Source organism: Anolis carolinensis, chromosome 2, assembly GCF_035594765.1.
Source record: "Anolis carolinensis isolate JA03-04 chromosome 2, rAnoCar3.1.pri, whole genome shotgun sequence".
NCBI classification, from domain to species: Eukaryota; Metazoa; Chordata; class Lepidosauria; order Squamata; family Dactyloidae; genus Anolis; species Anolis carolinensis.
In genome coordinates, this window is record NC_085842.1 from 31351789 (window position 1) to 31363974 (window position 12186).

Genomic DNA, 12186 nt, shown 5'->3' on the forward strand with positions numbered 1-12186 from the left:
GACCCCGTCTTTTTCCTCCTGTCAATCACTTTTAGGCCTTTGCTTGAAAGACCAGTGAAGAATAGAGAAGCCTTGTTTCCGCTTGGGCCGGCCACGTCCCCTTCCCGAGAGGCTGACTGGGATTGGGCGAGAAGGCGGCGCGATGCCCGCCCTTTTCCTCCTATCAATCATTTTTAGGCCTCTGCTTGAAAGGCCAGTGAAGAATAGAGAAGCCTCGTTTCCGCTTGGGGCGGCAACGCCCTTTTCCCGAAAGGCTGACTGGAATTGGGCGAGAAGGCGGTACCCGCCTTTTTTTCTCTTGTCAATCATTTTTTAGACCGGCTTGGGAGACTGCCGGCTGCAGGGTTAGAATTGTCCAATCGGCGTCTCGTTTCTGCTTGGGCCAGCCCCGCCCCGTTCCCGAAAAACTGACTGGGATTGGGCCTTTTCTTCCTGTCAATCATTTTTGGGCCTTCTCTGCTTGAAAGGAGGCCTGTGAAAGGTTAGAATACAGAAGCCTCGTTTCCGTTTGAGCTGGCCACACCCCCTTCCCGAGAAGCTGACTGGGATTGGGCCTTTTCTTCCTGCCAATCATTTTTGGGCCTTCTCTGCTTGAAAGGCCTGTGAAGAGTTAGAATACAGAAGCCTCGTTTCCGTTTGAGCTGGCCACACCCCCTTCCCGAGAAGCTGACTGGGATTGGGCGAGAAGGCGACGCGGTGCCCGCCTTCTTCCTCCTGTCAATCACTTTCAGGCCTTCTGCTTGGAAGGCGGCCGGCGGAAGGGTTAGAATTGTCCTATCGGGACCTCGTTTCCGCTTGGGCCGGCCACGCCCCCTTCCTGGGAAGCGGCTGAACCAATCAGGGCGGTGCAGAGGGCGCGCGCCGTTCTCTCCTCGCGGAGCTCTCCAGCCAGTCAGTCAGTGAGGGAGCGTCCGGCGTCCATGATGAGCGGCTTGACTGCGGAGCAGCAGCTCCAGCAACGGCTCCTCCGCAGCCGCCTGCGAGCCTCGCAGCTCCACTTGGGCGGCCTAGGAGCCGGCGGAGGCCTGGGGGCCGGCGCGGGAAGCCTGCTGATGGGCGGCCCTCTTCCGGCGCCGCTGCTCTCTCCGCCTTCCCCGCCGGACTCCCCTCCGCCGGGCACCACGCCGGCCGAGATCCCCGCCGGGCCGCGCTACCCGAGCGAGACCTGGTGCTCCTTCTGCCGCGTCTACTGCCCGGACCCGATCTGCCTGCCCTGCGGCCACAACTTCTGCACGGCCTGCATCGGGCAGCGCCTCGGCGAGCCCAAGATCAACATCTCCTGCCTGGAGTGCGGCGCCACCTCCCGGAAGAGGAACCTGCGGCCTATCAAGCCGCCGCCGCTGCTGGCCAGCCTTGTCGCGGCAGAGAGGCCCAAGCGGCCGAGGCTCGAGCCCGCCCCGCCGCCCCCGCCTCCACCACAGCCACTGCCAGCAGCGCTTCCCATGGCTCCTTTGACGCCGATGCTTCCAATGGCGGCGCCAGTTATCACCCCTCCGCCGCCTCCCACTCCTCCGCCGCCGACAACGCCGCCCAAGGCCTCATCCTCCGCCCCCACCACCCCCGACGTCTCCCCAACTGCCGTCGCCGTGGAAACCGTCGTTATGACAGCGGCCGCCGCGGCGGCGGCTTCCCGAAGAGCGCCCCTGACCCCCGGAAGCGGGGGCGGGGACGTCAGCCCCGGAGGGCGGCTCTGCGAGAAGCACCAGGCCGTGCTCCAGTTCTTCTGCGAGGAGGACCAGGCCCCCATCTGCGCCCACTGCGACCGCTCCGAGGAGCACCGCGCGCACACCATCTTCCACGTCGAGAGGGCGGCCCGCGACTACCGGGTAAGGAGAAAGGACCGGCGGGGAAAGGGAAGGCCCTCCACGCCACCCTGTCGCACATATCCCATGGCAGGGCTTCTAATACTTCAGCTGCAGGCCACGAAAACGAAAACCAGCCTCGTTAGCAACCCTGGCAAATGCTGCTTGGTTATCAGTAAATGTTTCATTTTTATGCCTATTCTATATAGAGTCTTGGAGCCTTCGGTGGCTCAGTGTGTTAAAGCGCTGAGCTGCTGAACTTGCAGACCGAAAGGTCCCAGGTTCAAATCTGGGGAGCGGGGTGAGCTTAACAGTTCAAAAACATGCAAATATGAGTAGATCAATAGGTACCGCTCCGGCGGGAAGGTAACGGCGTTCCATGCAGTCATGCCGGCCACATGACCTTAGTGGTGTCTACGGACAACACTGGCTCTTTGGCTTAGAAATGGAGATGAGCACCAACCCCCCCCCCCCCCCCCCCCCCGAGCTTGAGATGGAAGTGGAATTATTCTGCTTTTGACTTGAACCAATCTGTTGTTGATTTGAACCAATCTGCTTAGGTAGCTTTCAAAATTGTCATAATGTTGCCAGGAAAGTATTGGCTGCAGTGTAGAGATGGGGAGAAGGATATGAACAATTTCTGAAGGAGTTTTTAGATCAGGGTTTTTGGCTTTGTTTTTTCATCGTGGTGAATATCAAATCAATGATTGTTGCATTGAGAACAAGTTTGTAAATATCTGTTCCCTAGCAACCTCAAATTGCTAAGCAGTCCATTCTAACATTGATCAGTAGAGGGTTAGAGATTGTTATACAATAACTCTTAAACCTATTTGCTTTCCACTCACTATAGCATCATGTAATCTACTGTATTTCATCACATCATAGTTACCACCGCATACAAGTCACACCCCCAATTTTGGAATGGCAAAATTGTATTCTTGCTATTCCTCACACAATAGTTCCCCTCTTGATTCACTTGCTTGTGCCCAGATGGCCTGGGAAACCTCACCCACCCACATGGCTCCCCCCTTTGCAGCTGTAATAAGGACAGGTATGTGGACAGCTGAGGCATGACTTTTCTGAGCTATTGGGCCTCCCTCGTCTAGGAGCACTTTTTTTTACCATATAATGGACCCCATATAATAGTTGGGAAAAGTGTGACTATTATACAGAGAAATATTGTACTTGGTCTCATTCTTCCAGGTCCAAAGAGACAATGCAACTCATCAAACAGTTTATGAGCATTATTTCCACCTAAGAATGTTAAATAAATGCTTGAATGTTCTAAATGGGAATGCTGAAGTAGAATCCTCAAGAAAATCCTTTCTTTAAGAAGAGAAATAGAGGCATATTTCTATTCTGATCTTAATTTCTTTTCCTTGAATGCAAGCTTTAACGTTTGCACAACAGAATAGGTGTGAAGATCACTCTTGCACTTTGTCAGCTTTATTTATCTCACCAAAGTGAAACTGGAATGGCAGCTGTATGGTTTAGGTCAGGAATGCCATCTGAAGCTCTTTTTTTGGAGGAGCTGGGATGTAAACAAAAATATTTGAAATTATTGGTACCAATCTCTAAGCCAGGATTGGGAAAACTGATGGCAATAAGCCCTGGGTTTTTGCGGATATCCAGTGGATACTCCTGTTAAGTTAGGATTCTCCTCCTCCTTCTGATCTCTGATTTTTAAAAATTATTTTGAGGCTAGTGTGCCCATAGCCTGTTTCTAAGCCACTAGTTTTGCTCCAAAAGAGTTTTACTTATTTGCTTTCAATGACAGTAAAGTAAACAGCTATGACATTTGCATGATCAGTAAGATTTAGTGTTTTTTCCAGCTTGTAGATGTGGAATTGAGGTTGAGGAATTCTCTTAGAAAAGGAAAATACAGAGTGGCCCAAAAGTTGCTATACATAGGGGAAATAAAAGTAGCTAAATGTACCTTTATTTACAAAATATTCATTACTAAATTTTGCAAAATATTTGCAAAATACTGTATTTTTTCATTCTGTATAAAATATAGAATATATCAATATCTCTCTCTATATAAATGTAATGTTCATTTTACTGTGGAGTAAACAACAAAACCACTGAACAAATCACACCATATTTGGCCACAAAAGATATAGTCATCCAAAATATGTCTTTCAAACAAAAAAGCCTAGAAAAATAGTTCAAATTACAGAGGATAAGGAAGAGCTTTTCTCCCCTTAACTGCCAGTCAGAAAGGTATGCCCTGCTGCCTTTAGGCCCCGCCCCCTTTATGTCCTAGCAACACCTCAGCCAAGATGGCACCCAGGACACAGACAGTTAGGCCTCTTCGACACAGCCTATAAAATACAGATTATCTGATTTGAACTGGATTATATGGCAGTGTAGATTCAAGGCCCTTCCACACAGCTATATTACCCAGAATGCCAAAGCAGGATAATCCACAGTATCTCCTTTGAACTGGATTATCTAGAGTTCACACTGCCATATAATCCAGTTCAGTGTGGATTTTATATAGCTGTGTAGGAGGGGCCTCATATAATCCAGTTCTAAGCAGATAATATAAGATTATAAATATAATATGTAATAATTACTGTGGAATAATAATACAGAACAATATATCTAAAACCAGGACAGTAAATAAAGAGCAACACTCTGAAAGCAGGGAAATTGGGAATTCCAGAAAGGAAGCAATCAGGGCCAGCTAACACTTCCCCAGATGCAAGGTCATTAAAACTGGCCAACCAAGGATTCTGCAAGGTCGAAAGCGGCCAGGCTTGCAACCAGCAAGGCTATTCAGTGCTATTCAACCTGCCAACCAAGATTTCCCCTAGATAGAAAACCCCCAGGCTTTGAAGCCACGAGGCTACTCCGTTCAATTCAACCTGGCCTAGCAATGATGCCCTATGTAGAAAGCGGCCAGGCTTTGAAGCTACAAGACTATTCAATGCTATTCAAGATGGCCAAACAATGATTCCCCTACAAAGGAAGTAGCCAGGCTTCAAAGTGGCACTTTGATTGAGGATGCTACTCCAGCTCGCCAAACAGGGATTCCAAAAGTTATAACACAGCCAGGCATTGAAACTGCAAGGCTATTCAATGCAATTCGACCAGACCAACAAAGGATTAACCTTGGTAAAAGGCAGGCTTTCAAGCAGTGATACTACTCTGTACTATTGAAGCTAACCAACCAAAGATTACCCTAGGTAGCAAGCAGCCAGGGTTTGTTCAATTCTAGCAGCCCAAAAAACCATTCCCCTAGAACACAAGTACCCAGCCTTCCTAGCAGCAAGCCTCTTCCATTGCATTCCAGCTCACCAAACAAGGATTCCCATAACAAGGAAACGACCAGGTTTTGAGGCTGCAAGGCTATTCACTGCTATTCTCCCTGGCCAACAAATGATTCCCATAAGCCACAGCAACGCGTGGCCGGGCAAAGCTAGTAAAATGTTAAAAATACGAGTTTAAGTTTTCTCATGTATGGAGATTTTTGGTATTTTAGCGTTGTAATTTAAGAGATGTAATATACATAACCAAACAAATTTTAGAAGCTAGAGAGGAAGTCACTCTAGGCTTTGGAAGGATGAGGGGGGGGGAGAGTAGGACCGAAGCTTGGGCCTGCAGGCTGTCTTCTGTTTAATGACAATTAGGACAAAAACAGTTGCCCATCTGTGTTTCCATATCTATGCCAAGACTTCCATGCTGTTACTACCTCTAATCTCCTCCCTCCTATCTCAAGCCATTTTCATTTGCTCAGGAGCGGGTTCAGACACAACTAGAGCTTCTGAAGCAGGAGAAGAACACCCTATCGAGTCAGAAGCTAACAGGAGAGAGGAAAATCCAGGAATACATGGTAGGTGCTATTAGCCATAAGGAACAGATTAATAAAGTTTAGCTTTTTGTCTATTATTAATTTGATCTTTCTCATGCATTCTTATTCTGTTTAACCCAAAACCTATTGACTTTGCACCTGGTTTTGCAGTGCAGTAAAAGTTTAATGTTGACCCATGTCCAGCTGTAGAACATAAGTTGATGTGGCAAACTTCTGGTAAAATGCTAATTGTTTTCAACACAGAATTAGTGATACAGTAGTTGGAGAAATTAAATAAGTTGTTTGTATTTTTGAAGAAAGTGCTATTTATATCAGTTTGTATAAAGGAACAAACAGTCGTTTTGATTTCCAGTTGCTTAATATGTGACAGCTACCATTCAGATAAGCATTCAGATTTTGTCCCACAGCATCCATGGCTGGGTTCCATACCTCAAGGGATGTTTGTTGCAGGTAGGAGTCCTCAAAGGGGGTGGAGGTTGCTGAGCAGTTTATTGCTGCTCCTTTTGCCTTCGACCAGGGCTTACTATTTACCTGGCCCAGAATTTGCAGAAGGGGTGTTGCAGATACTAGACCCGAGCTGACCACTGTTCCCTCCAGGTCTTCTTAGAATGGAGAGTTGGAGTGCAAATATATACCAGTTTAGAGAATGCCTTATTCCAACCTTATTTTGGACTCTGCTGCCTTTGTTATTCTACGCTGTTCCCATATCTTCTTTGTGTATAACAAGGAATGGGCAATTGCCTGGGGGTGAGTTTTCTCCCAGCTCACCCATGGGCCACAGTCCCCTCCCTCAGATACCTCAAACACCTCTGCTTTCTTTGGCTGAGGAAAATAGAGATGTTTAATGATAGTGCAGGTTTTGCGGGTGCCTATATGAGCATATATCTCTGTATTTTAATACTTTTCAGGGAATTTATCTGGTTTTAGCACAAAAAATGCCTGAAAATCATGCCAATCTCCCCCCCCCCCCAAAAAAAAATAATTAGAGGGATAGGAGACTGGTGGTGGCTTTAGGAGCTGCATGAAGTCCACAGGCTGCATTGCCCACCTTGGTCTGTCCTCTCACATTCTGGTTTTTTGAACCAGAGCCTTTTTAATGTGTTCTTAGCACTCTAGTATCCTTTTTTTGCCTTATATACCTAAAAAGATTCTTTAACATTCTCTGTCCTCACTTTGCTGTGATTATTCTAGGAGAAGGTCCAGACAGAGAGACAGGAAATTGTGTCTGAGTTTGAGCACCTGCACCAATTTTTGAAAGACCAGGAACAGCTGCTCCTGACACAACTGGAAGAAATACGTAAAGAGATAGAAAGCCGGAAAGACGATATGGTCACCAAACTCTCAGAAGAGCTGTCCCGTCTTGGTGAAGTGATCACTGAGATGGAGGCAAAATGTAAGCAGCCGGCCAGTGAGTTTTTGCAGGTGAGATTTGCTATCAACAGAGTAATCTCTTGTTTCTCATTCACTTGGGCCTGGACCTGAACCTTGCAGTGGGTTATGGGCCTTGGACATTGAACCTCCAGAGAGTTCTCAAGTATTTGAATATAGGGCTTGCAATTTACTTGCCAATACATATGCTTGGTCAAGGGTGAGCAGGACTCTCATCAGCTGCCCATCAGCTGTTTGGGTGGGGGGTTCCCCATTGTCCAAAGTATTTCCCACTCTCATGGAATGCTAGAAAATAGGCATTCCATAAGAAAACAATGGGGATAGCTTTTTAGCTCAAGTTGGCCCCTTCTGAACTTTCCCAAGGGACAGTTGGACCTCTGTAGCTCCTCCCCTTGTAGAATGCTATGACATCATAGCACTCTGCTGTTGGCAGATATACTTCCAGGTCATTCAGGTGACCTGAAGGCTGTTGTGAAGCTGGCCTGGATGACCCCATTCCTTCAGGTTCATGTCGGGACACATCGGGTATGGCTGACATGCAGACCTCTAGTACGTACAGCTGTGTTAATATGGTTTTTTTCTTAAGGGTGTTCGGGTACTTGGGCTGATGTGCCGGTGATGGGACTGAGTTCGAAGTCACTCTTGACGAATCAGTCTATGGAATGAGGCTGATAAGAGTGCATGCTGTGGAGAACATGGGGGTTGGGCGCAGCGGGAGGAAGTAATGGGTCTGTTATGAACAAGAGAGGGGTAATGTTTTTGGAGAAAAAATAAGTGGTGGGATATGTGTGCTTGCAAAAAAAGCCTGCATTTTCTGGGATCTCCTTAGGGTCTTCCTGTGGTCCACTCCATGGCGAACATCATTTGTAGCTATTCCAAGGATGTGAGGCTGGTTTGTTTTTGTTTTTTTTAAAAATCGAGCATACCTCCTGCGCACTTGATCTCTTGGCACAGAATCTTTTTTTAATTATTTTGCAACCAGCCCTCTGATCACCAGCAACAAGGACAAGATGTTTAGGTAACCTGTGACGTGCAGAGAGTCTCTCTAAAGCACTACGAGTGATGGTGACGAAACACAGTGATCCTGGGACGGGGAATTACGGGGGGCCCTGGGATCTCTCCTTTTGGGCCTGGGCTCTTTCTGGGAGGAAGGTGCCATTGCTCAAGTCAGGTGCGCCCCCTGTTCAGCAACGATGTGGTGTGTCAACCGGACAGTCCAGGTCCCTTGGGCGTCAGGAGCTGGTGGCCCCAGGCAAGGCAAAGGTCGGTGGGCAGGCCCTGGAGTGGGCCAAAAGCCAGCCTGCTCACCGGCAAGAAGGGTGGGAGGACAGTCCGGGGAGGAGAAGGCTGCTAAAAAGCCACTAGGGCAGACCTTCTCCTCAGAGAAACAGTTGCACCGCCAGGGAGAGCAACGTGGCCTGAAGGCTCCCGTGTGTAACCGGAGCATCCCCCACCTCTTGTCCTGGAGCACACACCCGCTGTTCTACCTCTGGGATCACAGGTAAGAGCCTGAGGGTGACTGGGGGGGCAGGCTACTTAACCCCTGCCCTATAAGCACCAGAGGCTAGAAAAAAAGCTTCCGTCCTCATGCCTTTAACAGCGGTTTTGGAGTCCTCTGCAGCCTGAAACAGGATGTGCAGAGACATATGCTCCCTGTTAGCCTGTGACACATCCTCTGATGAAATGCATTGTGGGATTTAGTTCTTTTTCTTTCTCTTTCCTACCTTCTTCTAGGATATTAGAACAAACATGAACAGGTATGTGTGCTTCTTTTCTTATCTCCCCCTCATCAGTAAGTAAATTCCACACTCCTCACTTTCAATTCAGGGTCTAGGACAAGTAGTGCCCCTTTCATTTTCTGCCTTTGCTAGAACCACTGCAATGAAACATATGCCAGCGGTAGTCTTCAGATTGAATTCATACAGCAGGCTGGCATACTGTAGGGACAGCTGCATATACTTTGATTCCATAAAGTGCCAGAAGTAAAATATGAGACAGGAGAATCAAAGCTTGGGATAGGGATGTTCTTTACTAAGGTACTTGTCCATCCATCAGTTGCAATGGGAAACCAAACTGATGCTGTGTCCCATGCTCGTGAAGAATAACCTGCTCATTTGTGCTCCTGGACCAAATTTTCATTTATTTCCTGTTGTGTTACCTTAATGGCCTCAAAAGCTGCCATTGGAAGCATTTGCTGAACTGGGCTATGGGTTTTCTGAAAGAAGAAGGACAGTATATTTATGAAATTTATGAAATTTTAAAACTTCATCCTAATAAAGTTGGTGAAACAGGAACCAATGTTACTTTTGTTTATTTTATTCCTTGAGACCAGCAGGGCAGTTTTCAAGGAAAACGGGGATTTTTCTTTTGTTTGTCACTCAAACATGGATTGTCATAAATCAGTAGAAAAGGAGGTGGTTCATTGGACTTTAAAAAAAACTAGGAATGTTTATTCCTCTTTCAAAAATGCAGATGTGTAGCACAACAGTTTCAGCTCTCGGAAGAAGCTTCTAAGCTTGAAAGCAGATTGGATGACGTCTCTAGGAAAGGGGAAGCTTTGAAGAAAACGCTAAAGAGATTCCAAGGTATTATGTGTAGGATTTTTGCTCAACTCTACAGCTGGAAAAGCACTTCAAACAATGTAGCTGTCAATTAAAAAAAGACTATATAATTATAGCTCTTTAATCCCACTTTCACTGCCATGGTTTTGTCCTGTGAAATCCTGGCATTTGTATGAGGTTGCTTGACATATTTTGCCAGAAAGTTCTAGTTTAGTGAGATCCAGGACCTCTCTGTGTGAGAATGTTTAAGACCCCTCCCTAAACTACAAGATTTAATGTGGGATGCCAACTCTATTGCTATTCATTAAAGTGTAGTGTAATAATCTAAATGAATGTTTCTTTATCTCATATTTTTCCCTTTTGCAGATAATATGATATATGCTGTGGAGAAAGGAGAGATGAGAACACTGAATGATAAAGGTGGGTTTGATAGTGGCATTTTCTGAGTTATTAAATCACTCTATTAAATCACTTCTTTTGATTAGCTTCCAGTCAGTATTTTAAAACATCCAAATGAAACCATGTTGATGCGAGCTAGGATTCTGTGAAAGAGGAAAACCCTTGAAAGTAAATTTGTACAAAAGTATTGCTTGATTGAACCCAGGGCATATATGATTAGGCCAAAGTAATGCAGATTTTATGCAAGTGTTTTAATCTTGTATTTATTATTCTTATGGAGGAAATTGATAGGGTGCTAGCTTATTACTTGAACCGTAAAGATGATACATCAAGAGATGGCATGTGCAGAACCATCTTGCCAGAATAATACTGTACCTCTTGTGCACTCTCCGTGTGGTTTAAAAAAGTTCATGGCACTTTGCAGTTTCTGTTCAACGGTATTTGGAGGGCTACATTAGGGCTATCTTAATGTATGTTGACTACCAGTGGACTGCTGTGGGGTCTTTGGCAGAGTTCTTTCCTAACATTGCTGACCAAGATTCTTTTACCGGATGGTGTTAGGGATTTTGTGATTCTTAGATAATTAGGCAGTTACCCAGTGAGGTTTCTGTGATTCCATTACCTTCAGAAGGCCCTGCTGACATCCCATTGAGAATTCCAGTGAGTTGGTTAGTGGCAGAATCCCATCACCCATTGCTGTACTTGAGGTGTTTGGGAGTTATTGCTCAATACCTAGCTAGTGATCTGCAACAGAGAAGCAGAATAATAGTTGAGAGAAGTGGGACAGAAACGTGAACTGCAATGAGAAATGTAGAAATTGTTCCCTTCTCTCTCCCTAAAACTGATGTTGCTTCTTTCCACTTGCAGCAGATGCGATGAGACAATGGATGGCAAGGTGTGGACAAACCCATCGTAAGCTGCCTGCTTTGCAGTATGTCCCCGAGGTGCCCAAAGAGTTGGATTCCACAGCTTTGGTTCTGGGCTGTGATGGTTTCACTTCTGGGAGATACTTTTGGGAATTGGAAGTGGGCGATGGAGAATTCTGGGCATTGGGGGTCACCCGGGACCCTTCCAATAAGAAGGGGGTGGTGGACTTCAGCCCAGAAGAGGGGATCTGGGCTGTGGGGCTGTGGAAGGGTCAACATTGGGCTCTCACTTCCCCTGTGACTCCCCTGTCCCTTAGCAAGCCCCCCAAAAGGATCCGCGTGTCCCTGGACTATGTAGGGGAGTGTGTGACTTTTACGGATGCAGACACAGAAGACCCCATCTTCACATTCCCTCCAGCATCTTTCAACGGGACACGCACCCATCCCTTGCTGTGGGTCGTTGGGTTCCCAGCTGAGGCAGTATTTCTAAGGCGCATGGGGGTAAAATACCCAACTGCACTCCATGAAATGGATGTCCTTGGTCCATGAGTTTTAACTTCTTTCTTTGGGCTCAGTGAAGGAAACCCCAGTTCTAACCTACTGGAATAGATAGTTGAGCTATTTGGGGACAGGAAAATAGGAAGTCTAGAGGTTTATATAACAAAACAAACCTCATCAATTGGAGAATGTGAAGAGGCAGAGGAGGAGGCAGAAAAGCTCCCCTTGTTCCACAGCCTTATGATGATTTACTACATGAGAAGGATATGTAGGCCTTGACAAACAGCATCACTGTTAGGTTATCTTGATTTATACAAAGAGATTGTCATGATGCCTTTTGTGTAGTAGGCTGAATCTTGCTTGACTGGAAACAATGTTCTACTTCTAGCTATTAAAATTTGAAATTTTATGTGTTTTTTATTCGTTCACATTTATCATTTTATCAAAAATGGCTGCATGCCTTTTAACTTCAGTGCCTATGAACTTATATTTCATTGGAAGGAAGAGATCTCAGTTAACACTTGATGGCAAGAAGTTTTATATGCCACAGTCATCCCTTTAACACAAATGAACATCTCAAAATTTTAACAGATGTGACAATTTTGTCTGTGAATAACATTATTCTCTACTTACTGTACAGGTAACACCTTGATCTCATTCTTCTAGCCCAATCTAATTTAAATTGGTCTGGAGATGAAATTGACAAATTAATTTAGAACAATAACCTATGTGTCCTGATCTTCTTGAAGCTAAAATATACAACAGTGTCAAATGTCCTGTAAGGAACATTATGGTAACACTGGCCAACACACATTTTGGTGCTCTAGATGCTAGCCCTGTTTCTGGGTGTATTT

At 46.0% G+C, this 12186-nt stretch overlaps 1 protein-coding gene across 1 annotated transcript; it reads left to right on the forward strand.

The window, feature by feature from the left end:
- The first annotated feature begins 792 nt into the window (after positions 1 to 792).
- LOC100563457 (zinc finger protein RFP) lies at positions 793 to 11741 on the forward strand. The gene is made up of 7 exons (XM_062969607.1): positions 793 to 1826; positions 5545 to 5640; positions 6811 to 7041; positions 8743 to 8765; positions 9481 to 9593; positions 9936 to 9989; positions 10836 to 11741. Exons 1-7 carry the CDS (start codon positions 921 to 923, stop codon positions 11381 to 11383), a joined length of 1971 nt encoding a protein of 656 aa, XP_062825677.1. The 5' UTR covers positions 793 to 920; the 3' UTR covers positions 11384 to 11741.
- Positions 11742 to 12186: the final 445 nt, after the last annotated feature.

Bases quoted from the DNA above. Each gene is read 5' to 3' on its own strand.
- LOC100563457 (XM_062969607.1), top strand. From the start codon at position 921: ATGATGAGCGGCTTGACTGCGGAGCAGCAGCTCCAGCAACGGCTCCTC. The intron at 8,766-9,480 runs GTATGTGTGCTT...TCAAAAATGCAG, and splicing joins ATTAGAACAAACATGAACAG to ATGTGTAGCACAACAGTTTC. The intron at 9,990-10,835 runs GTGGGTTTGATA...TTCCACTTGCAG, and splicing joins GAGAACACTGAATGATAAAG to CAGATGCGATGAGACAATGG.